The sequence below is a fragment of the Hippopotamus amphibius genome, chromosome 2 (assembly GCF_030028045.1).
Source record: "Hippopotamus amphibius kiboko isolate mHipAmp2 chromosome 2, mHipAmp2.hap2, whole genome shotgun sequence".
In the NCBI taxonomy this organism is placed as follows: Eukaryota; Metazoa; Chordata; class Mammalia; order Artiodactyla; family Hippopotamidae; genus Hippopotamus; species Hippopotamus amphibius.
The window spans coordinates 52,398,240-52,425,307 of NC_080187.1; the positions used below are offsets into that span (position 1 = coordinate 52,398,240).

Here is a 27,068-nt window from a genome sequence, read left to right on the forward strand (position 1 = left end):
TCCTCTCCAACCCTCAAAGGTTTGTCTTCCTTAGGAAGCTGCTCCCACCTCAGCGCCTGTTCTAACTGCATGAAGCCGAGGCCTGGAGGATGTGGCCAGGGGAGCCTCCGCTGCCAAAGAGGCCCCTTCTTACCTTGGTCCGGGTGCGTGGTGTCAGGAGGTGGGGGAGGCAGGTGGTTAAACACGACCTAGAGCGGAAATGCATGTGCTCTGTGTTACTCCACAGCCCCGAGGTCTGGGCAGGGCAGGTGGGGTGAGACTGTTGGGTGCCAGCTGGAGGGTCTGGAGGGTCTGGGGGAGCCGCTCTGCTGGCCTAGGGGCTGCGCAGGTAAATTCGAGACCTGCTGCCGAGACCCCCCAGGTGCCGACACGATCTCCCACAACCCCAGACCACCTGCCCGACCACATACATGGTTAGAGGAGGGGTGCATAGGGGTGCCCCAGCTTCTCAAGAGGCAGCTGTGGAATGGGGGGGATGTGGAAGCCAGATCACCTGGGTTAAAATCCTGGCTCTGCTTTAAAAGATGAAGTTGCGAAAGAGTACTTATTCTCAAGGGAAATTATTTAAAAAGCTTATTTCCCTTAAACTCAATAGATGTATTCCCAGGTATGTACCCTTTCGAAAAACCTTTGTACAAGAATGTTCCCAGCAAAAAGAAATTTTTTAAATAAATAAAAATTGTTGTAGTGTGGACATCATTCTTTGACGAAAGATAGACAAGTAGACAAAATGGGGCAAGTCGTGCAATGAAATCCCGGGCAAGTTCATGGCTACAACTCGGGGCATCCATGTGGATAAAACCCACAAATGTAGCAGAGATCCGAAACCCACGTCTCAGAAGAATAAGTGCTGTCTGATTCAAATGATGTAAAGTTCACAACGGGCACAATCAAACTGAATACTGTTTAGAAATAGATACACATGTGATCATAGTGAAACAGTGAAGCAAATGCTCTCAGGAGAGTGGAGCCTGGGGTGACAAGGAGGGACTAGGGGCAGTGGACAGTCTCTACTGGTCACTTTCTGCTTCTGAAAATGGGGGGCCTGTGCTGGGTGTTCATTTTGGTTTTTTTTCAACTTGACATATGTTGCAAGTTTTTTTTTTGTTTTTTGTTTTTTTTGGCCATGTGGCATGTGGGATTCCTCAACCAGGGATCGAACCCGTGCCCCCCTTGCATTGGGAGCTCAGAGTCTTAACCACTGGACTGACAGGGAAGTCCCCAAATATTCCTTTCGTATTCCATATTTATTGGACACAATCTTGAAGTAGCATTTTGCAAAATGGCATGTATAGTATAGTTCCATTGAAAATATAAACACATAATATAGATAACACACAGAAAGGGAATCTGGAGGCAGGAGCTCTTAAGTGCTAACTCCAGGTAACATTGGGCAGTGGAATAATGAGTATTTACAATTTTTCCCATAATTAATACATACTATGTGACTTTTTAAAAAAAGTTAAAAACATTCCAGGCTCTACTACGTATTAGCACGTAACAAACACGATCTAAGTCGGAGTTTGCCCAGTCAATCATTCATTCATTCAACAAACATTGCATTGTTACTTGCCAAACCCTGCATTAAATTGGGACGTGAAACGGTAAGATTTCCCTAAGAAATGGGATTAGCAATCCCCCCTCCCCTCCCCCATCAGGTCACTGTCAGAATAAAGCAATGGCCAGTTGGATGTGCTGGTGGGGGTAGAGAGGGCAGGAGGGGGGTAGTCCAGGCATGACTTCCAACTGCCCCATACCAAAAGGAGCTTTGCGGCCAGGCAGGGGAGACATGAATGTCATCATCTAAAAGTGCATCTTTAGGAATGCTACCGTCAAAGGGTGCCAAACGCTTTCTGAACAGACCAGAACTGCGTAACAAGCTCCAAGAGAACTTGCAGGCCTGCTGGGGAGGAGAGGACCCCTCGGGTCCTAGGCTGCCTCATCCCAGGAGGGCGAGCTGCTTGGAAAGCCAGCAGCAGTGCCACGAAGGGGACAACGATCTCCAGGAGCTTCTGGGCAAGGGTGGGGACAGCAGATGTTGCTAGATGCCCCAGACCCCCCCAAACACACTCTTTCTTCAAATTGACGTTTTTGACTTCCTTTCCTTCAAGGCTGCTCTTGCGCATTGGAAACTGGCTAAGAATAAGCAGGGGCCCACTAGGCCCGGTCCTGCGTTAAAAAATACTTTATTGCCTTGCAGTGTATACACTGTATATACACTGCCTATGGTCACATACGCATCAGAAAGGCATTCTTACTGTTTTTAAAGATGCAGACACTGAAGCAGAAGGGAGGTAAGTAACCTGCTTCAAAGAACACAGCTAATGGATTTAAGCTTGGCAATCTGGCTGCTGAGCTTTGTACTATCCTGCCACTGTGACATGAGTGGGGGGCGGGCAGTGGGAGAGGGCCTATTTGCTGGAGGCCTGAGTTGTCTAGGGATGGTGCTGGCACTGGAGGGAGGCGAGCTGCAGCCCCAGAGCCACACAGGTGGGCTCTGTGCTCCCCTCCCCCACCCTGCTCCAGCTGGGGAGAGCGGTCACTCACCAGGGGCGGCAGTGGTGGGGCCTCTCTGCTCTGGGTGCTGGCTTTCACAGGGCTCCATCCGCCCTTCCCCTTCTCCTTGACCTGCCTTTTGCTGCTCACCACTCCCATCCTGTCAGAGAGCACACAGCAGATTGGCGATGTGAGTAGGTTTTCAGAGCCTCCGTGCACAAGAGCGCCCCCAAACCCCTTCCGGTGGCTGATTAGAAAAGTGGAGAGGCAGCGGGGCAGCGGAGGTCAAAGTCAGAGCATGGAGTCGGAAGGCGGTTGGGTGGATAAAGCTTGCCTCCATCTTTTTTCCCAGAGCAGGAAGAAGTGGCCCAGAGAGGAGAGATGCCTGGGTTTAGGACACAGAGATGGTCTGGCCTGAGGAAACTGCCAGAAGCTGTTGGGGTGGATCCCAGGCTCTGGGGATAGGAGCCTTGCTATCTAGAAAGAGGCTGACCAATGTGTCTGGTGGTCTGGGTTTCAGTCTTCACTTGGGAAGGTCACATTCCCTCTCTTGGCCCGTGTTAAAACATTCTGAGGTTCTTTCCAGCTCAGATTTTCAGGTGAGATGCTGTAATTTAGGGCACAATGATAGTACAGGCATCTAAGGCCAACTTAGATGGTGAGTGAAATGTGCTCAAGATTTTTCTTGGATTAAGAGTCTTCAAATGACAGATGTGGGGAAGACCCCAGAGACCACAGCCAACCTCACCACCATGTCACCACCACCCTCATTCCAGGGGCGGCTGTTCAGGGAGAGCTTACTCTTGACTAAGAACTTCACCTATCTCGTATCCTCCTTTCAATTATCTAAAATAAGTGCAAGTAGGAGGTTTGAGATGTTGAATAGCTGGCTCCCAGTCAAACAGTTAAGCAATGCAGAGCCAGCTTGGAGCCTGGGCTGACCCTAGACTACCATGCTCCGGCTCACAGCGGGTCCACCCCCAAGGGGCGGATGTTAATGGAGGAAAGGGCTCTCGTCTGAAGGGTGTGTGGATGGCAGGGTTCCTGACTGCCTTTGGACGTATACACCGTATTCTACCATGCACCGTTTCCCCACACTTCAATGTCTCTGAAACCAAGATGTATCTTACAGTTGATGATGATTCACAGAGTAATTAGCAGCATTTCCCGTCTCTCTTAGTGATACATAAAAGAAATGCTAGCTTTCCATCAGCGGTGTCTTAGATTCAACGAAACACAGTAATACATTTCTTCCAGAGAGTCAAAAGCACATCTCATATTACTTCTCCTCAAACTCATCTTGGAACAACAAAAGACTAAAATAATTTTGGGTAGAGGACAGAGAACCATAGTAACAAATAACCCACAAGTATTTTTCTGAGTATGTTTCACATACAGAACATGCAACACTTCACATTTGTAAAGAGCAATATTTTTCTTGTGTTTACTTGTATTTAAGTAGTCTCTGCCTTAGTTTAGATCGGTTTTAACATCAAATGCAATATAGTGCCAAAGTTACAGGTGAACGTTTCAGTTTCCAGAGATTTTTAGGTATCCATGTTTCGGATAACAGATTATAGGGTTGTACTAGGAAGGGCGGTTGGATTTTATCAGGTGCCTGTTTAATATCTATTAATATGATAATTTTTCTTTAATTTGTTGATGTAACGAATTATGTTGATAAATTTTCTGCTATTAAAACATCTTTGCATTCTGTAATAAAAACTATTAGGTTACAGTGCATTAGTCTTCTTGATACATGGATGGATTCTATTTACTAATACTTTATTTTGAATGAAAATCTGTATTCTCAAGTGCGATTAGTCTATAAGGAATTAACATTAAGATGAGACTGGCCTTATAATGTACCAGGGAGCTCTTTGTCTTTTTTCTTATGATCTTGACTAGTTTAGTAACACTGGGGCTGTTTTTAAAGGCTACATGGAACTCAGCTGGTAAGTCCTCTGTTCCTGGGACTCTTTTAAATAGTAGATCTTTAAACAAATTTCCAATTTCTTCTACAGGAATTTGTCTCCTGCCATTTTTCCTCCTTCTCGTACCACTTTGATAATTTATATGATTTATAGGAGATCTTTTTTTTTTTTTTTTATTTTATTTTTTTTGGGGGGTACACCAGGTTCAATCAACTGTTTTTATACACATATCCCCATATTCCCTCCCTTCCTTGATGCCCCCCCCCTCGATTCCCCCCCACCCTCCCTGCCCCAGTCCTCTAAGGCATCTTCCTTCCTCGAGTTGGACTCCCTTTGTTATACAACAACTTCCCACTGACTATTTTACAGTTGGTAGTATATATATGTCTGTACTACTCTTATAGGAGATCTTTGATTTCCTCTACATTTCCAATTTACCATGAAGTTTTACATTGTATTGTTTTGTAATTATTTTCATCTCTTCTCTTGATTATGACTTATTTCTTGTTCCCAATATAAATTAAATGTGTTTTCAATAATAACTACAATTTTTAATTGGATAAAATTATCTGGAGATTTCTCTGACCAAATAAAGTTTTACCCTAGCTTTAAAATTATGAAAGCGGAGAGTATAATCAAAACAGCATTAAAGTGGAATAGGAACAGACATTTCATCAGTGAAGCATAGTAATAACCATGTAAACAGATTCTAGTACATATGGAAACTGCATATATGGAAACAGTGGCATTTTAATTCAGTGGAGAACCGATGGTTTATTTTAATAAAAGGTATTGGGAAAATAGCTATCCACCTAGAAGAAAATACAATTGGACCCCAATCTCACACCATGTTAAAAAGTAAGTTCCAGGTATATTGAAAAAATATATAAAAAATTTAAAAGTTTAATTGGAAGAAAATTTAGGAGAGTAAACAGATGACCCAGAGCTTGGAGATAACAATTAACAAAGATACAGTAGCTAAGAGAGGACAAAAAGACATATTCATAACAAAAAGGCAAATTCATAAACGATAAAGGTACGACATGGTAAAAGAAACCATCATGAAGTCAGTAGATAGGCGATAGATTGGGGGAAAGATTTGCAAAGCGTATGACAGACAAATGTCTGTTTATAATATACACAGAGTTCATGAAAATTGACAAGAAGTATGGGTTTAGCATATAATCTACTCGATAGAAAAATGAGTAAAAATTATAAACAATTTATCCAACAGAAATTCGAATCACTAAATTTGAATGTGAAAAATGTTAAAATTACTTACCAAATGGAAAATGCGAATCAAAGTAACAAGAAAACACTACATTATATCAAAAAGATTGGGAAATAAATAAAAGGAATGGTAGTACCAATTGTTGATGGTAAAGAAAGGGAAATTGTGTTTTCTTACGATTCTGGTACGAAAGTATTTACTATTGTTATTTCATCTTTCCTTTCCTACTCCATTTCGAGGATGAAACCTCTATGCAGTCTAGAATCTTTGTATTATACATTGTTAATCCAAATTGCTAAAACAGTGCCTGGCACAGAGTAAGTGCTTAATAAATATTTATTGAACAAATAAAAGATGAAATATTACCAAACTTTTAGAAAGCAATCTTTCAAGTTCTATTAAAATGAAAAAATACACATACCTTTCGATTTACAATCCCACTTCCAAGAATCTCACAGTGTACTAAGACATCACATATAGGAATACATGAGGTATAGAGGTGTTTATTGCAGCAATAGTTGTAGCGACAAAAAACAAAACCAAAAAAAACCCCACAAAACTTTGTGACTGTTCACCAGCTGTGGAATTGTTGAGTAAATCTGTACTTTAAAAGTCTCTAAAATATTATGCATCTATTAAAAAGAATGTGCTAGATCTTTACCAGCAAGGTATTTCTACCACATATCATTTAGGTGAGAAAGGCAGGATGCAAAGAAGTGGGTGAGGTTTACTCATATTCAGAAAAACCAAAGAATGAGACAAGAAACTCCTATACAGGCACATGCATGTGTTTTTATGTTACATGGAAAGAGGTTTGGGAGGATAAACACCAAGATGTTTACTTTGGTTATTAGCGGGGGAGGTAGAGACACAAAAGGAGGTAGAAAGCAGTCCCCACGACAGAGAAAAAAAGCAAATTAAAAAAAAAAGTGTGTGTGTGGGGGGGGGTTTGTTAATGCAAAGCAGAACTCCAAAAAGATATTTCCTAAAACGCTAATATTGTTTATCTCAAGGGATGAGACTTCGTGTGACTTTTACCTCTTTCTTTGATGATTTTATACATTCCTTGAATTCTTTCACAGGAAGCATGTCTTACGGGTACAAGCAGAAAATGAAACGAGACATGAGTGATTTGCTGGGCAGCAGTGGGGGCGTAAGGCCCGGCCCTGGGTCAGCCCCAGCTCTGGAGAATGGCTGCCTGGGCCTCAGGCCTTTCCTCCCTGTCCCAGCCTCCTGGCTCAGAGGCGTCAGCGGGCAGCAGCTTCTAGAATTTTCCCGACTTGGACACCTGCTTCTGCGCCTGCCCAAATGACCATATTGCCACCATTTTAAACTTTCTGGGCAAACCTTTATGTCCACTTAAACAACAGAACTGAACACGCACATAAATTGACAGGAGGTAAAATTCCTCAGCTTAAATCACCGTGACTTACGCTTCCTTGTCCTTCCTTGCCTCCTTAGCAGTGTATATGCACATGCTTTTCCATGGGTTTTATAAACACATAGATTCTCCAGGGTCCTCGCACCCCAGAGGCTCTGACTGGAGCCTGAGTCACTCAGGAAGCCATATGACAAGAAGAGCTGTGTCCCATGCTCAGGCTGCCACTCCGCTGTGACATTTTAGCAGTTTCAGGCTGGGAGGAGTCAGGAAACGCAGCATCCAAGCAGAAGCCTAAGGCAACACATGCGGGTCCCAGGGGTTCAGGGGGCTTTGCTGTACTGAGGGGGCGCTGGCCACCTCCCAGCAGTGAAGGGCAGATGGGAGAACGGTGTGTGTATGTGTGAGAGAAAGCACACACAGAGCAAGCACGTGTGTGTGTGTGTGTGTGCACGTGTGTGTAGCGCGGGGAGGGGGATGAGGAGGTTGGTAGCAAGAGGAAGGGAAGGTGGGGGAGGGGACTTCTGTTTGTTTATTTAAAATGAGTTAGACCCTTGTGCAGACCTTGACCAGAGAAAGCAGATCAATGTTGGCCCCAGGGAGATGCTTAAAGCATGAAACACAGCCTCAGCCTGTCGGGGGATGTGGCGGAGGCAGCACTAAAAATAGAGAAACTAGAAACCCTTTATTTACAGCTGCCAGCATGTCACAGGTTGAAAGCACTTGACATATATGATTCATTCAATAGTCATGTACCATTATAGGGTGGTCACAATTACAGTAAGTCCCCTACATACGAACGAGTTCCATTCCGAGAGCACGTTTCAAAGTCCAAAAAAGTTAGCCTAGGTACCCAACTAACATAATCGGCTATATAGTACTGTACTGTAATAGGTTTGCAATACTTTTCACACAAATAATACATAAAAAACAAACAAAAAAATAAAGAAAACATTTTGAATCTTACAGAACAGTACCTTGAAAATACAGTGGTACAGGACAACAGCTGACATACAGGGGCATGCTCGCATCTTTGAAAATTCACAACTTGAAGGTTCGTATGTAGGCGACTTACTGTATTCTTATTTCACAGCTGAGGATGGAGTGGCAAGGTGGCTTGCTAAGGTCACACTGAAGGTGGCAGAGCCAGGTGCTAGAGGAGGTTCTCAGCCCCCGTGCTGCCCTGACTTTTCTGCTCGAAGCAGGTGCCTGGGTGCCCTGCCTGGGGCTCCACCCCCTGGGCCCACAGTTCAGGTTCAGATACACAGACCTCTCCTCCGTGGGGGCTGCGCCTGTCTCCAAAGCCCTCCTGCCTAGAGGAAAAATCTCCTGGGAGCTTCTGGAGGTGGGAGGTCTAGAATTCCAGGCAGATCCTCACTTAGCTATCTCCCTCCTCCCTGGTCCAGGGGGCAGTGGGTAATCCAAGCAAGCTGAACCCAAAAGCAAGCTGCACATTGGCTGTGTGAACCCAGGCAAATCACCTAATCACTTAGGCTCAGTCTGCTGACCTACAAACGGGGAAGTATGAAACTATTCCTCGTTTTCATACATAAAGACCTCCTGAAAAAACATACTCAAAGGTGAATGCCAAAAAAAGTCATACAATGGACTTTCCTGTTTGGGGGTGAAGGGAAAGTTCTGTTTCTACAGAATTAAACCAGGTTTCGATGCACTTTTCTGCTTGAGATGCCGTATCTGTGTGCTTCCTTCATCCTGGTCTTGGCTTTACTGAAACACCATGTTTTTAGCATATTTTTAAATAAAAACTGATAATGTGTAAATTATGGCTTCCTATTTGGCAAATCTTCGTCTGTTTTTAGCCTTTCACAGATGTCTTTTAATTAAGCACTTACCCATGATTACAGGCGTAATTCCAATGACTGTGTAAAATTAGGGGAAAATGCACCAAAACATTAAACCAGTTGTGCAAACACTATTAACCAGATGAAAATTGTTGTCCTGCCAAGACTGAGCTGTTGGCAGGTGGCTGACATACTCAAGTCCAAATTCAACACATGAAAAACATTTGGGATGTTGACACATAATGCACAACGACATAGGTTGCATAGAGTTCAAGGACCAACAGCCTGTACATAAGTCACATGGTTGTCATGTGGACCAAACAAGATGAGGGTCAGAAAGGAATGAGAGCGGAAAGGTGCTAAATAAATCCTACCTAGAGGATGAACTGGGTGACAGAAGAGAGCTTCATGGTGCCCTAAGCTGGCACTGGGATCCGTTGGGATTTCCTAAGCTTTCTTTTTTAGGGTGAGGGCCTGGGTGGTGGGCAGGGAGACAGAGGCCAACGTGAATGACAGGCTGCTATGTGGTCCTGGGAAGTGTTGACGGCTCTGATTCCCTCCACCTGCACTGGCTGCTCCAGAAGCAGGTTATTTGAGAGGTGGGAGGATGATTTGGTGGAAAAAAACTCTTCTGCATGAAGTCAACCCTGGAATGCACATGGTTGCATGGCTGAAAAATCAATTTGATTCTGGTTTACTTTTTTTTTAGTTTAATGTTTAAAAATTGAGGTATTGTTAATTTAGCGTTGTGACTCTGCTTTACTCTTCCCTGGTGGCGCAGTGGTTAGGAATCCACCTGCCAATGCAGGGCACACGGGTTCGATTCCTGGTCTAGGAAGATCCCACATGCCGCAGAGCAACTAAGCCCATGAGCCACAACTACTGAGCCCACACACCACAATTACTGAAGCCCGAGTGCCTAGAGCCCATGCTCTGCAACAAGAGAAGCCACCACAATGAGAAGCCCAAGCACCTCAACGAAGAGTAGCCCCCACTTGCCGAAACTAGAGAAAGCCTGCACACAGCAACAAAGACTCAGTGCAGCCAATAGAAAATAAATAAATAAATATATTAAAAATATAGCAGGTATTGTCCTGTGTTAAGTGGTTCCCATGTGCTAGATACTGAGCCAGACGCGCCATGAACACTGTCCTGTTTGAGAGAGACCCAGAGCATCGCAGATAAGAACGCTGAGGTCTGAATCCTGCTTTCACTACTTTTGACCTGCGTGTCCTTGGGTAAGTGCTTAACATTTCTGTCTCTCAGTCTCCAGATAGTAACAGTTTCTACTCCCAGAATGTGGTAAGGACTAGATTAGTTATCACATGCTATTGGCACATCTTAGAACAGTGCATGGCCTGTTGTTTGTTTTTTTTTTTTTTACACTATTATTCCACATATACAAATAATCAACAATTAACAGTTTTTTTTTACACTATTATTCCACATATACAAATAATCAACAATTAACAATTAAGTGTGTGAGACAGGCTACCTTCCTTCTACAGATGAGATGGACTTGAGACTTGACACCAAGTCAAGCTAGTGCGCTGTGGGGCCAGCCTTACACCCACCTCTGACGGGTTCCTAACTCTGGGATCTGGAATCCTTGCCATGTAATTAGCCAAAAGTTCTCCCCTCTGACTTAACCTGCCAGACATGGGTGGGCAGCTTCGAGTTGGAACGGGTGAGCCTATGTGCAGAGCCAGGGCCCATCCTGGGCATTGGGCACCATGATGAGATGCCCGCATCTCACTGGCGAGTTCCCTCCTCCATCATGGAATGTTTGCCAACTTCAAAGCATTCCAAGTCCTGCCCCCAATGAATCCTCTAGTGCAATGCCCATTTCCTAGCTGAGGAGAGGCCAAAAAACTTGAACTGAAATTTATTTTTCAAGTCTCAAGTTCAGGATAACTCCACTTGAATGAGGCTACTTCACCTTTGCCCATATCGCTCCCTCCACATGTGATCATGAAACAGTGTTGGCTCTTAGAAACTATATTCTTGCATTCATTCAGTCACTGTCAACCGTGTACTGTGTCAGACACAGCAAAGACACAGAGCTGAAACAAGGAAGGTGTCTGCTCTCGCGGGACGATAAGAGGTAAGACATACAGTCAAGTCACAACAATCAGGGTAGGCAGATGACATACAGAAGAGAGGTCTTGTGAGCTCAGCAAGAAGAAATCACTTCCACCTGGGAGAAAACACTAGCTAAGGATGATTAAGGATGATTAAAGGATGATTCAGATATCACTTTTTTTAGGTTGAAACTAGTTTTAATGCAAAATTCCTAAATATGAAAAGTGAAGAGTATAACGAACACCTCCACACTCATCCCCCAGATTCACCAACTATCTTAAGAAAGATATTTATTGATTGCAGTACTTTAAGTATTTTAAGACAAATCATTTTATAAATAAAGGACTAAAACTTTGAAATGAAATGACACATGGCTTGAAACACACCCTGTCACCTCCACATCCTCTGTACACATCTCTAAAACATGGAGACGTTTTCTCACATAACTGCAAAGCCATTATCACACCTAACAGAAGCAGCAAAACTCTACAGTTTCATCTAACATCTATCCATAATCAGTTTCCCCAGTTGTCTCAAAAATGGCTCCTTGCTGTGTGTCCTATTCAGGATTCAAACAAGTTTCACACGTTGTATGGGATGGTTGAGTCACTCGAGTTGCCTTTTCTGCAGTTGCCCCCCAGCCCCTGCTTAGGTTCGTTTCATGCCATTGATTTGTCACATCCAGATAGGTGGTCCTGTGCAAGGTTCTGCGTTCTGGAGTTTGCTTCCTCGCCATGGCTCATAACCTGCTCCTCTATCTCCCTATTTCTCATACATAGAACTAACTCTACGGGGACCACTACATTCGGGCTCATCTTTTTCTGGTAGGGATGCCTTATGGGGGTCACGTGCTCCATGTCAAACCCTATCAGGAGGCTCAACTGTCCAGCTGTACCACTTCAGTGATGCTAAGACAGATCTGGGTTCAGGTGATGTTGATCTGATGCTTCCACTGAAAAGCTCCTCATCAACATTTCAACTAATGGTTCCAAGAGGGATCACTAAATACTGACATTCTAATTCCAGCATTCCTTCCATTCTTGTTCATTGGGAGTTGAGAGAGTAAAGAATGAGAAAGAGAGAACACCAGAAAAAAATGCTGTGCGTAATTCCACCAGGATTGGTCAGTATTTGGATATAGAGAAATAGTGCTTTCCCGAAGCCATGGAGACAGGAACCTTGTTCAGAAAACAGAGTTTTTCCATTGGCTGGATTATAGAGCATATGATGGAATTAGTCAAGAAACCACAGTGAAGGCCTTGTGCAATATTTTCAATACTAGTAGAATATTTGCCCAGTACTAGTACAGGATCCGCTCTAGAGTTGTAACTCCCGCCTGAGTATGTCAGGGCTGCTGGACAAGCTAGCAGTGAACTTGGACTTGTGTGTGCCCTTGGCCAAAGTGGCTGCCAACTTAGGCCCAGTGAAGAGGAGACACACATATGGCTGTTTCAATTTGGTAAACTGAAAATATTTCCGCAGTGGAAATTCACTCCCCGCAATGGTGAAGTTGATAGAAACAATTTTCAAGTGGTAAAAAATTTGAGGGTGCTGAGCAAACCTTCAGGAAGGAAGGCAGCATTCTTGTGACAATGTGTTAAGTAAAATATAGACACATGCTTACTGTGTCACCTACATTTGATTCTACTGACGTAGCAAAGCTTGAAATCTGTTAGGCAATTATGCAGAAAATGGTACCATGATGATATTTAAATTCTTGTGATAATTACTAGCTTGTGAATAAAATTCTTTTGTTTGGAGACATCATGTACATTTATACTAAAAAAAAAAAAAAACAATGCACAGTAGTGATAAGTAAAACATGCTACCAATATGTCCAAAGGAAGAACAATAACAAAGAAACTACTGGTGTATTTGGTATTGATGGGACTCTGGACCTTAATCTACTTTTAAGGTTCTATTTTTTTTCGCATTGTTTTCATTAAAAAATTAAATCATGATTTTACTACTTCCTAATGGGGTCAGTTATGATTCCTTAGCACAGTAGTTGCTAAGCTTGCATTATCACAGCTGGGAGTTTGCAGATTCCTGAGGCCCAGGCCCAGCAATTCGGACATGTAGGTCCAGCCTGGCACCCCAGGATCTGCATTTTTAATTAGTGCTCCGGTCATGCTAATGCAGACAGGTTCACCAACCCCGCTTTATGAAGACCCTTTCTTTTATTTGGCTGCACTTCTGGAGTACTACCTGCAAAACGCATTAAAAGATAGTTCTGTAGACCTTGGGTATTCCTTCATATGAATCCCTCATAAACAATGCTTGTAGATTTCCTGCCAGTGATCCTCTTGTCTTTAAAAGAAATGATTGTTTTTTCTTCCATACACACATTCCTCACATATTAATATATTTCTATATAGCTTTTTGACATGGGGGAAATAACTTCTCTTTCCACGACAGCAACCAGTATTGCTCTGATACTTGCCAGTTTGCAAAGCATTTTCACACATGTATCTCAGGAGCCTCAAAACGACCCTGTGAACTCAACAGAATCCTCATCCTTGTCAGGAGGCTGAAGACAGAGGTGAAGAAATGAAAGAAACTAAGCAGGGATTTGAGTCATGTCTCTGACTTGAAGCCTTGTTCTCTCACGCTGAAGCTCGCAGGTGTCTTCCCAGATGTGCATCTGTTCATGACCTGAATTGCTTTCAAAAGGCGCTATCCATCATCGGTCTTTAGAGCCGCCTCTCCAATGTTTATTAAGCGCTACTCAGAGGTGGAATTTGTAAACAGAAAGGAGCTTGTGCAGAGAAGCACCTCTACCAAGCTTGAGGGGGCAGGGGGACATTCGGACTGAAAAAGCTGACTCTATCTTATGCTTCCAAACAGGAGGTTGGAAAAGGTTAAAGACAGAAAGAAGAAAAGGAAGAAAAAAGGTCTTAGGGCCCTTGACATTTTTTGGGTTAACTGTGATTATTGAGTGGATCGACAGACATGGATGTCAGGCTAGAGGCACAGAGATCTAAAATTATAAAACTCTTTCTTGTAGGTCTTGCTTATCACGCAGGAGTGTGAATACTAATGATTGCTAGCACAGGGACTGGTATTCCTTCCTACTCAAGGCTGGGCACTCTGCCATGTGCCTTACATATAGTATATCTAGACCTAACAGTAGACATACTCCTTCCCATATTATAGATGAAGAAACTGAGGCTCAGTGAGGTTTAAAGACTTGATCACAGCCATATAGTGAGTCACAGACTGATATTTAAAAACCAATTCTATGGCTTCGAAACCTGGCTGAATCTACTCTGTTCCAAAGTATGTGACATAATGAAAATAAAACAGTTGTGATGACATCTGTGAAAAACATGAAATTGGTTAGAAAATTATGTATAAGTGATAAACAAGTATAAGTAGATTATGGTAGGATTTTAGAACAGGATGAGGGTCTTGAAGATTTTAGACGTAGCAAGAGAAAAAGAAACTGAAGTGAAGCACTTTCAATAAACAAAGAAAAATAAAACTAGAAAAATAACAGGACACAGCAACCTGTGAGACAACATTAAGTGGTCAAAAAATATGTAATTGGACTATCAGAAACTGGATGGAAGAGAAAAAAATTTGAAGAGATGAAAGATGGAAATTCCAAATTTGATGAAAACTATAAACCCAAGGATTCAAGAAAGTCACTCAGCCTCATGTGTGAAGAAAACCACATCCAGTTACATCATGATCACATTGCTGAAAGCTAGTGATAAAGAAAATACCCTAAAAGCCACTGAAAAAAAGGTGCATTATATCTCTGGAAAAAAATCATAGGAGAAAAATCTTTGGGACCTTGGCTTAGGCAAAAAAAAAAAAAAAATCTTAGAACATAAAAGCATGAACTATGAAAGAAAAACGGATAAATTAGGCTTTTCCAAAATTAAAAATGTCTGCACTTTTAAAAGACACTATTAAGGAAATGAATAGGTAAACCACAGACTGGGGAAAATATTTGAAAAATATATATCTGATATGAAAATATATAAATAACTTTTTCAACTCAATACAGGAAGATAAAAATTCAACTTAAACACTTGAACAAAGAAGATACGGTATGATTGGCAAACAAGCACATGAAAAGGCACTCAGTGTTATCAGTCCTTAGAGAAACGGCAATTAAAATCACCGTGAGATACCCCTACACCCCCACCAGAATGGCTACGGTTAAAAGACCAGTCAGCAAATGTTGGTAAGGCTTTGGGGAAACTGCAGCTTTTATACAATGTCAATGACAAAGTGAAATGGAACAGAAACTTGGGAAACCAGTTTGGGAGCTTCCAATTCTATCATCCAGAGATTTCATTTCTTAGTTATTCATCAAAGAGCAATGAAGACACCTAACACAAAGACTTGTGCACATACACTCATAGCAGCTTTACTCATCAGCTCCCAACTGGAAACAACCCAAAGGTCCATTAACTGATGAATGGATTTCAAAAATGCAATTGCGATTGACCACAATGTCTCTAACAACACAGTGCATCTCAAGAGCACCGTGCTAAAAGAAAGAAACAAAACTCAAAGAATATATACTGTCTGATTCCATACATAGTCCTCTCTCATATCCACGGGGGGATTGCTTCCAGGAGTCCCCATGTTTACCAAAAACCCCCCATTCTCAAGTCCCATAGTCCCCCCTCTGTTTTTACGGGTTTCGTATCTGTGAATTCAACCAACCGCAGATGAAAATTTCAATAGAAAAGAGAGGGTACAGGTGGAAGGCTGTTAAGGAAGGCCTTCTACATCTTTCTTAGTGGGACCCAATATCATTATCCCAGAGATATATTTAAAATCAAAGTGTGGGTATTCTTTAAAGTAGTAAAGGTAACAAAAAGATTTAAAACCAAAAACTGTTATCATCGCTTACTCTGGGGTGGTGGCAGTGGGAACAAACTTTTATTTTTCAGTTTAGACCCTTTGGAGCTTCCCACATTTTAAGAAACAATATTCATGGATAACTTATATAATAATAAAATCCAATTCAGTAAATGAATGGGTAGATAAATTAGTAAAAGGATAGAAGATCTAACTGACCCAAAATGCCTGGAATACCTTATTGTTAAGTGAAAGAGATTATTGCAGAATGCTTTGTATAAAATGATCGTGGAAAAGAAAGAAAGGGGAGCGTATAAATATATTTGCAAATGAAAAGAAAATGCCTGAAAGCCCTTGGTATAAATTAAACTGATAACAGGGCAGCTTTTGAAGAGTGAAATTCACAAGCAAAAAGACTTTACATTGTTGCTTTACATACCTCTGTGTGGTTTGGATTAAACACAGAATGATATGCTTAAAAACGTAATACCCTTAAATACTGTTTTTTAAATGTGAAGTTAAAAAAAAAAGAAAATAGGTAATTACCTACAAAAATATGGGAGGTGTGCCCCTGAGCAACATTCTAAAGGATGAAAGAATTTCTGTGATGAAATTCTATCCTTTATGTGTTCAGGCCATGCTTGCAGGACCCGGCATCCTCTGATGGATCACATCAAATATACTTTCCTCTTTAGGCACGTAATTTGCTGGTAGTTATAAGAAATTCAGAAAGTAGAGAGGAAGATAAGAATTACTTACAACACCATCATCCAGAGATAACCACTATTAGTTAAACATTCTGGTATGTGATTTTCTATTAGCATTTTTAAAAAACGCAAAACTGGGATCATTATCTACATCCTGTTCTGTGACCTGTTTTTAAGAGTGCATCAGGGCCACCTTTCCCTGTCATTACGATTTTGCCTGTAGCATTATGTAAGGCTGCGGGGCATCTTATCAGAAGGTTGTACCATGCTTATTTTACCCATTCCTCTGGTTACACACCTAAGCCGTTGCCATTTTTTTTAGTATCAGAGATAGGGCTGCAAAGATGTCCTTTGCTCACGTACTTTATTCTTGTTCATGTTCCCCATTAAGCTTTGTTGAGATTTAAAATCTTAGAAGTGGGATTGCTGAACTAAGGAGCATAACGTGTTTAAGTCTTCTGATATATTTTGCCAAACTGTCTTTCAGGCATTTCACACAAGTGTATGTGAGCATGTATTTTCCTGCACGTTCTCTAAGAAAGATTATTATTCTTTTTATATTTACTAAGTTAATTTATTTTAAAAAGCTATCTATTACTTTTTAATCTAATTTTTTGTTAAGCGAGTAATATACACATATTAAAAATCAGAAAATTCAGATCTGTATAAAGAAAAACATTAAGATGGCTCGAAATCCCACCTATGGAGAACCACCATGAACGCTTTGGTGATGAATTTCCAGAGTTTTTACATATGCATACACACTTCAGAAAATGGAGCCAGACTGTTTATGCAGTATTATAACATGGTCATTTCAGTAAACAGTACAGTGTAAACTGTATATACATAAGTACGATCTGGGAACCAATATTATTAATTGCATGCTGTCTATAGACTTAACATTAATTAATTTAATCACTATTGCTCAAATAAGTTATTTTCAACCTTTTACTATTATAAATAAACCTGTAGTAAACATCCTTATAGGATATATGTTTAGTTGTTGGGCCAATATTTTTAAAGCTATATTTCTATGAGTGGAATTATTAAGCCAAAGAAGATGCACATTTTTAAGGATCTTGAGCTCTGATGCTAAATTAATTTCTGCAAAGGTAATACTGATTTACATTCTCACAGCAATGAAGAAATCTCATTTTCCCTCGTTCTTCATCAAGAGCTTTGATCAAGTTTCGGAGAAACCTTTGCCAGTCTGCTAAGTGAAAAGTGATAAACAACATGGTTTTACTTTAATTTTCTATTAGTATTTATCATGTATTTATCAATCACTTGTGTTTCTCATGTGATAAATTGGTTGTTCATGTCCTCTGCTCATTTTTACATTGAGGAGTTTATCGTTTTTCTTAATTATATATAGGACCTCTTTATACCATAAATATCTTTAGTTTATACATTAATTTGTCACATATATTATAAATATTTTTCTTGTTTTGTCTTTTGCTTTTTAATTTTGCTTATAGTATTTACTGTGCACAAAAGGTTATCATCTTTATCTAGTCAGTTTGCTAATCTTTTTTATCAATCTTTGCCTTTGGTGTTCCAACTTAGAAATATCTTTCCCAACCCAAGATCATAGATATATACACCTAGGTTAAGGTGTATATATATATCTATTACTTTTCACTGTTTTTCACTATTAATTTTTTCACAATATTTTGTATGCAAAGAAACTCAGAAACAAATGTAACAGCAATAACATCAAACAGATATTAATATGTTGTCACACTTACTTCAGTTCTCTTTTTCTTCCTCCCTCTCTCTTTTTATGTCACCAATATAACTAAAGCCTGATCATTATTTTCTCCTTTCTTTGTCTCCAAAGTCATCATCATCTTGGAGTAAGTGGGTGTTATTACCACATATGATTTTGTACATTTATGACATACAAATAAGAAGCCACAAGCAACATATACTTCTGTATGTTTTGCAAAAAATGACTTCATAATGCAGGTAGCTTTTTTGAAATTTGCTTTTTTTTAATCCAAACTTATTTTTGAGATTTGTTTATTTTGCTATCCAGATCCCTAGTTCTTCTATTTTTTTAAATCTTATTCCATTAAGTGAATAAACCTCATTTTATTTGTCCATTTATTCCTTTTTTCACCAAGGAGCAGTTGCATTGTCTCCACTTTTATGTGATGACAAACTTATGGTAAGGAGCCCGTGTGCACATGCGTGAGCAGCTCTCTGAACAACATGGCTCTAAGATACTGTGAGGACCCACAGGGCCATCGGGCAAGATCCTTGTGGATTCCCAAAACAGTCTCCAAAGTACTGACTTGTCCTTCCCCCAGCAATAGCTAAGATTTCTCATTTCCTTGTATTCTTGCCAAGAATGGTGTTACAAGACATTGCTTTATACTAATCAGATGGGTGATAAATGGAAACTTTTTAATTTATTTTTTCTAGATTATTTTTGAGATGTTTATTGATTTATATGGGCTTTTCCCTCTGTGTGTGGACTATTTATATCCTTTGACCATTTTGAGAAATGCAGTTTTCTTTTTCAAAAAGCACTAATTTCTTTTCAGTTGTTATTGATTTTTTTCCTACTATGGAAGCTATTTACAAATTGATGAAACGTTGTTATGTTCTGTAACCAAGATGTGTACTAAAGAAGCCCCTATCACATTTGAAGCAACACACATGAAGGCAATGGCAAAATTCCTTGGACTGGATAAAAGAAATGTAAAAGGCAAGAGAAGTTCATGTCACAGATTAATGTACAGAACAACACCGTCATTAAAGCAACTTGTCGTGGTTTAATTCTCAGTGTTGTTTTTTCCCTCAATGCTATGTAAATAAAAGAAAGACATGTCCTAAGGAAAAAAATAAATAAAATAAAACAAACAAAAAAAAACCCCGAAAAAAATCCAAACTCATTTCTAAGAGGTATAAATTTCCAGTTATAAAATAAATGTCATGGTGATGTACAGCTCATTACGATAGTCAATACTGTAATATTGGATTGCCTATATTTCGGATTTCCCCTTTTTGTTCGGGCTCTCAGAAGAAAATTCACTTTGCACCTACAACGAGGAACGGTTTCAGGACTCCTGATCCAAACTGTCAAACTGCTTTCCTGTGACAGCGTGGGCTGCCAGCAGCTGCGTGGGAGCCGGCCCCCTTGGGGCAGCATGGCCCCCTGGCACCAGGCAGTGCAGGATGGACTCCTGCTCCACTCATGCCCGTCATCCCCGACGGAGGCCTGTGAGCACAGGTCCTGGGCATGCGGTGGGGAGGGGAGACCAGGGATGCACTCTGAGCTCGGGTGCTGGCTGGAGCAGCGGCCAACCAAGGGGAGGCCAGACAGCAAATAAGCAGAAGAAATGGGCAATCATTTCCAAGAGAGGTGACTCTGTGCAGAGAGCAGAGACGGCGTGACGGACTTGCCGCAGAGGCCAGGGTCATTCAGTGGAGGAAAGACCTTCCCGGGGTCTGAGTGACTGGAAGTTGGAAGGGCAGGGGGAGGGCAGGAGGGAAGGCCCTGGGTGAGGGGGCTCAGCCTGGAGCAGAGCCGGCAGGGAGGCTGGAGGAGGTGAGGCAGCGAGGAGGGCAGGCAAGGGAGCCGAGCTTCCTTCTAAGAAGCCACGTGAACCCCTGGACGGGTTGAAGTGGACCCACGTACCTGTTAGGAGGATCCCGGCAGCTGCTGGGTGGAAATCGTGGGGCGAGACCCAGAGGCAGAGTCACCGGGTAGGAGACACCGCAGGGGGCAGGGTGAGGGGCGGTGGATGAGGGCGTGGAGGTGGGGGACGTGGAGGGAGATGGGGAGATGCCAGCACAAGATGATGATGACCTTCAGGTGTGGGAGGGGCCGCTCGTGAAGGGGAAAGAAACACCCCTCCCTCCTCCGGCAGAATCGGCACTTTCTGCCTCCTCCACCCCACTCCCTCCCCATCTCCCCACCCCACCACCTCCGCCCTCACGTGTCTTCCCTCAGGATTGGAACCCAGTGCCCAGCAGGGATTTGACAGGTTAGTTTTTAAAAGTTGAATAAACACACAGGAAACTGGGTGTTTGATGTCAGAAGCCAGGACCACCCACCCTCTAGAGCCTTAACTGGAGCTTGAATTTGAACGTTCTCTGTGCCTCATTTAAAATGACCCCCAATGCCTGTGTGAAGCCAAAGGGCTGCTCAGTGGTGGCAGGGGAGCTTCCACATCCTGGGCAATTGGGAGAAATGGGAGAACTGGGATCTAGACATGATTTAACCATCAACCTGCTGTGGACACTGCATCTTTCCCCGCCCTCTCCCAGCCTCAGTTTCCCTTTCTGTAAAGTGAGCTCTGAGCTACTGGTATCCATTGCTCTCACTGTCCGTCAGCATCTGAGGATGCCCAGCTTCCTCCTCTTGGAAGCCACCCCCCAACAGCGGGCTCAGGGCTGGACTGCTCCTGAAGCTGCTACAGAGGAAAGGTACCTCGCTGGCTTTCCAGAAGTCCCTCTCCGCTGAGAGGGGGCCCTTGGCTCAAGATCCAATTATTGGGACATTGGGGAATAGGACCGCATCACGTAGTGGGGCCAAGAGCTCTGACCTCAGAGCCGGGGCTGCACCAACGGCAGGCAGGGTCTCACTGCAGCAGGCTTGGCGCGGAAGGAGCATGGTCTTCAAGAGCTGGGCGGCTGCCTCCTGTCCCCACAGGGTGCTGCTCACGCCCACGAAAAGCTCTGTCTCAAATATGACTCAGGAAGCAGGCGGGGCACAGAGGAGCAAAGCATAAGCTGCACAGCGGGAGGCTCTCGGGAGCCTGGGAGCATCAAAGAGTCCATGATGCTTGGAGGCTGGGAGGGCCATGAGGCTCACAGGGGAAAAGAGCCAGAGGAGGGGTTTCTAGAGCTCAGAGATGAGCGGACTACATCACCACTCACACTGCCACTTGGATATCTTAGTAAACAGCTCGGACTAGAAATGGTCAGAACAAGCCCCTAGTTCTCCCCCAAACCTGCTGATCTGAAAGCTTTCCCATCTCTGTAAATGGCAGCCTGATCTTCGAGTTGCTCAGACTCTTTCTCCTGCATCCCGTAAACAAACCGTTACTAAGTTCTGTGAGCTCAACACACAGCCAGGATGGGACCACTTCCGCTTCCCCTGGTGCTATCCCAGTGTAAACCAGGACCTTGCAGTGGCTTCCTAACTGATCTCCTGCTCCTCTCCCTGCCCACCCACGAGGCTGATGCTGGGCAATGTAGGTCAGACTGTGTCACTTCTCCCCCCAGAACCCTCCAACAGCCACCCTTCACTCAATGGAAACTCCAGCGCCTCTATAGCAGCTCCTCACAAAATGAAACACAGAGTTGGCATATGATCCAGCAATTCCATTTCTGGGTATATACGCCAAAGAACTGAAGGCACAGACTTAACAGATACCATACACCAACATTCACAGCAGTATTATTCAATACACAAAAGACAGAAACAACCCATGTCCATCATGGATACATGGATAAACAAAGTGTGTATATACACACACAAATGGAATAGTAGTCAACCTTACAAAAGAGGGAATTTCTGACACAGGCTACAACATGGAGGACCTTGAAGGCATTATGCTAAGTGAAGGAGTCAGACACAAAAGGACAAACACTGTAGGATTCCACTTATATGAGATTCCAGAATAGTCAAATTCACAGAGACAGAAAGTAGAAAGGTGGTTTCCAGGGACTGGGGGAGGGGAAAAGGGGAGTTAGTGTTCAATGGTGGGTTTGTTTGCTAGGGTTGCCACTCATAAAATGAGTAATTTAAACAACAAAAAGTAATTTTTTCACAGTTCTGGAGGCTAGAAGTGCAAGATCAAGGTGTAGGAAGGGCTGGTTTCTTCTGAGGCCTCTCTCCTTGGCTTGTGGACGGCCATCTTCCTCTGCTGTCCTCACATGGTCTTCTTTCTGTGTGTGTCTGTGCCTTAATCTCTTCTTATAAGGACACAATCAGATTGGATTATAAAATAATGACCTCTTTTGAACTTAATTACCTCTGGAAAGACTCTATCTCTACTGTCAATTCTGAGGTACTAGGGGTTAAGACTTCATCATATGAATTTGCGGGGGGAAGGTGAGGGGTATAATTCAGGCTCATATCAAATGGATTCAGAGTTACAGCTGGGGAAGATAAAGTTCTGGAGGAGGGTGGTGCTGATGGTTGCACGACTGTGTGAATGTACTTAATACCACCAAACTGTGCACTTAAAATGGTAAATTATATGTTATGTGTGTCCTACCACAATAAAAAAAAGTTCAGAGCCCTTACAATGACCTCCAAGACCCCAGGATCCAGACTCCTCTCTCCCCTCCTCATTTCTTCCTGCTGTCCCTCTTGACCCCTCTGCTCCCAACACTCCAACTGCCTCCCTCGGCTGCAAACTCAAAAACCCACTCCTACCTCAGGGCCTTTGCACTTGACCTTCGCCTGCCTGGAACATCCTTCCCTAAATGTTGCCACTCCATCATCTCCTTCAGGCCTCTGCTCAAATGTCATCTGGTTAGCAGAGGGACCCTCCCTGAACTTTGAAAATAACACAACCCTCTTCCCCTTATTAGGCATTTCACTCTATTTTACTCCACAGTCCCAATCACCACCTGATACTACATAGATTTCCTAATTTGTTTAGTGTCTGTCTTTCCCCATGAGGAGAGGCCTTTGTTCTGTCCAAGGATGTGACTTTGTGTCTCAGGAAAAGCACACAGGTATTCCTGAGTGAGAGAACGGAGGCTCCTCTTCTAACACGGCATCCATCTTATCATCGAAAGAGGCAGTGTCACTAAATTCGGTCCCTGTCACAGCCCTTGTGGCTTCAGGGCTAGTAATGATGGGCCGGGATGAAAATCTCCCCCTCATTTTGGTCCATTGCCCTGTTCACTTCACCTCATGGCCCAGAACCTTTCCTGAGGTAGCGGGAGAGGAGGGATTCTAAATCACAATGGATGCATTTCAGTCACAGCTCTGCCTCTTGTTAACTGAAGCCCCCTCTCCTCCTCTGGGAGCTGCTGTGCGGAGTTCACAGCATCTCACGTGAGCAGCACTTCATAGAAGCTACAAGCCAGGTGCTAATGGCAGCCGCTATATCAAACACACATGCCACTCTTCTACTTTCCACAGGCTCCCCTCGGAAACTGTTGGAGAGAAAGAATGTCTCCCTCTGGGCGAAACTGTGGGGCAGCACATAGCCACCCCTCCCAGGGACCCCAGGGTCCCTCCTGAAGGCCTAGCAGGTTGAGGTGATGCTCCCTGTCCTTTCCTGGAAGTGGCCTGAGGTTCCCAGATACCCTCCTAAGCCCTGGGAAGGCTTCCAATGAGCCTTTGAGCTTCCTGAGGTTATAGAGGCTTTATCTAAACTCTGCAAGTCTGAGAAATCAAGACCACATCCATCTTTATTTCTTTCCTTCCTTCCATCCATCCTTCCTTCCTTCCTTCCCTCCCTCCTTCCCTCCCTCCCTCCACAGTTATGGAGTAAATTAAATACTTATTTCCTTTCTCTCCCTCATCTGCAGAGTTTTCTGAGAGAAGACGGAGAAGTACAAGACCTCCTAGAGTATCTGTCTCTCAATAGACATTACTACCTGTTTCCTGAGTGGACCAGGAAATGCCCTGGGAGGTGAGGAATAGAGCAGCAACCTCTTGTAACTGCTCTTGGCTGCGCCCCCTGGGGGGTGGGGGGGGGTGGGGGTGGGGGCGGGGGCAGGGAGGGCTCAACCACACAGATTACTGGAAGCCTCCCGGGGTTGTGTGGTCTGAGGTCCTCCACTGCGGTGTTTGTCAAAAGTTTTTTCTTTGTCAGTATGACCTTCAGTAAGAACAAACTGTACACCTGCCAGAGAGAACATACCGAGGCGCACGTGTGCACATGCGTCCGCCCTGCCTTGAAACAAAGGCTCACGCAATATTATTTGCCCTTGCCTCAAGCCATGCACTTGAGTATTTCCGATTCTATTCTATTTCTCTAAAAATGTTTTTAATTGGGTAAAACACACATAACATAGAATTTACCGTTCTTAATTTTTAAGTGTACTGTTCAGTAACAGGAGGAATATTCACATTACTGGGCAACCAGCCTCTAGAGCTTCTCATCTTGCAAAATGGAAACTTTATGCCCATTAAAGAAAAACTCCCCATTTCCCACTCTGCCAGTGCCTGACAACCACTGTTCTGCTTTCGGTCTCTATGAATTTGACTACTCTAAGGACGTCACGGAAGTGGCACCATACAATATTTGTCCTTCTATGACTGGCTTATTTCATTTAGCATAACGTCCTCAAGGTTCACCCATGTTGTGGCTTATATTTGAATTTCCTTCTTTTGTTTAAGGTTGAATAATATTCCACGGCATGTACATGCAACAATTTGTTTATCCACTCAACCACGTGGCTATTGTGACTAATGCTACCATGGAAACAGGTATGCAAATATCTATTTGAGACCCTTCTTTCTATTCCCCTCTCAGTGCCCTCTCTGACCTTATTACAGCCCACAAATCACCTGTCTTCACTTCTGCGCCCTCAGCCTCATTCTGCTGCCTTTGCCATCTCCACCTCCCAATCTGTTGACACTCCCTTTTAGATCTGGGGGTCCCAGTTCCAGAGCCAACCACACCGTGTCAGCAGCAGCCCAAGCACTGCCCAGCGTGTGGACCCATCCTTGGACTCAGGCACACTCTGCCCAGGTTCAACACTAGAGCTAAAACAGGCAGGGGGCGTGGAGGGGAGGGATCAGGTAAGCGTTGATGGCGCATGAAAATAGTCTATTCGGGACTTCCCTGGCGGTCCAGTGGTTAAGACTCCGTGCTTCCACTGCAGGGGGTGCAGTTTCCATCCCTGGTCAGGGAGCTAAGATCCCTCATGTGGTGCAGCAGGGCCGAAAGAAAGAAAGAAAGAAAGAAAAAGAAAGAAAATATTCTATCAAGGGCAAAAAAATTTGGGAGAACTTTGCTTCGGTGTTTCTTGAATAATTAATTACTTTTTTTGAAAGGCAATCATGTTTTGTGGCCCAGAAAACCTTGAAAGTGAATAATCTGGACTTAACGATAAGATGAGCAAAGGCAAAAAAGCCAAAAATGCTTTTATGAAAGCAAATTCCTGAATGATTTTATATTAAATAAAATGAACCACATAATGTGTTTACAATAGTGCCTTAACACATAGTAAGCACTTAATAAATGTCAGTTACCATTATTATACTATGGCATGATAATATATATATATTTTTATTTATTTTTATTTTTTTAAATTTTATTTATTTATTTATTATTTTTTGGGGGTACACCAAGTTCAATCATCTGTTTTTATACACATATCCCCGTATTCCCTTCCCCCCTTGACTCCCCCCCACCCTCCCTCGAGTCCCCCCCACACTCCCCATCCCAATCCTCTAAGGCATCTTCCATCCTCAAGTTGAACTCCCTTTGTTATACAACAACTTCCCACTGGCTATCTATTTTACAGTTGGTAGTATATATATGTCTGTGCTACTCTCTTGCTTTGTCTCAGCTTCCCCTTCACCCGATAATATATTATTATACAGACCCCCAAACCATCAAGATATAATTTTATTTATTTATTTAGAGACCTGCGTGATTTGGGGCAAGGTTTTTAAATCTCACTGAACCTCAGTTGCTCTATCTATAAAATGGGGCTAGGGATGTTTCCTGCTCCCCTTAAAGGACCAAATGAAAATCATTTAAGTAATCTGTAAACTTTAAAGTATCATATAAGAATCTCTGTTAGGACCAAATAATAAAACTTAAAAATTTAGAAATGTCTGTCTTTCAGACTGTCCACATCCCTATTGGATAAGTAATACATTGTTATGTGGATTTCAGCACAGTGTTTATTTTTATCTTTATTTTTGCAGTGTTTAGAGCAAAGATTTTTACACGCCAATGATGATATTGATTAGACCATGTTACGAAATTAAATAAGTTCTGCAAAAAAGCTAAGGAAAAACCCAACATGATTTTCCTGGGTGTCCGTTGCTGAGTTTGATTGAAGAACTAGTCTTCACTCAGGGCATAGCCCATCCATCATCCTGGAGCCCTGTTTCCATGACATCACCTGCTCCTCTGGCCCACAGCACTTTCTATAGCACCAATCACAGTCCATTGGGCTTTCTGTTTAATGCCTGCCTTCTAAATTAGACTTTTGTGAGTGCCTCAAGGGAAGGGGCTTTTTTTTTTTTCTTTTCCATCTTTGTATCTTCAGGACACCTCTCAGCACTTGGAACAGATTAGATATGCAGTAGAGCTTTCTCTTCTTGTGAATGAATGAATGAATGAATCAATCAATCAGAGAAAACTCAAATACAGAAAATGCCTACTTATCCACTTCCCCCGAATATCCTGCTGCCTTAAAGAGTAAACAGTTTAATTCGCTAGGACCATGGTAGAAAGATGGCATTTATATCAAAAGCCACTGTTATTCTATGTACTGATTATCGATCACTACGCAATACTATGGGACCAACAAGGCATACTGATCTAATGTTTAATGTATTACACCTAAGATGCCCAAGATAAAATAATTTACTCTTTTTTATTGCATGATTATTTCCCATATTTAAGGAAGTCTTTCCACTTTAAGGGATGCCCATTTTCAGTAATAATAAGTGGT

The 27,068-nt window shown here is 42.6% G+C and overlaps 1 protein-coding gene across 2 annotated transcripts in view; it reads right to left on the reverse strand.

The window, feature by feature from the left end:
* BLK (BLK proto-oncogene, Src family tyrosine kinase) overlaps positions 1–27,068 on the reverse strand; it is a 57,190-nt gene that overhangs the window by 16,995 nt on the left and 13,127 nt on the right. Inside the window, exons 2-3 of one of the 2 annotated variants that reach the window (XM_057721432.1) lie at positions 2,548–2,656; positions 134–188 (exon numbers count right to left, since the gene is read on the reverse strand). In XM_057721432.1, coding sequence (XP_057577415.1) covers positions 134–188; positions 2,548–2,655 — 163 coding nt within the window. In that variant the 5' untranslated portion in view covers position 2,656. The remainder of the gene's footprint in view (positions 1–133; positions 189–2,547; positions 2,657–27,068) is intronic. The other variant, XM_057721433.1, reaches the window with a different exon arrangement.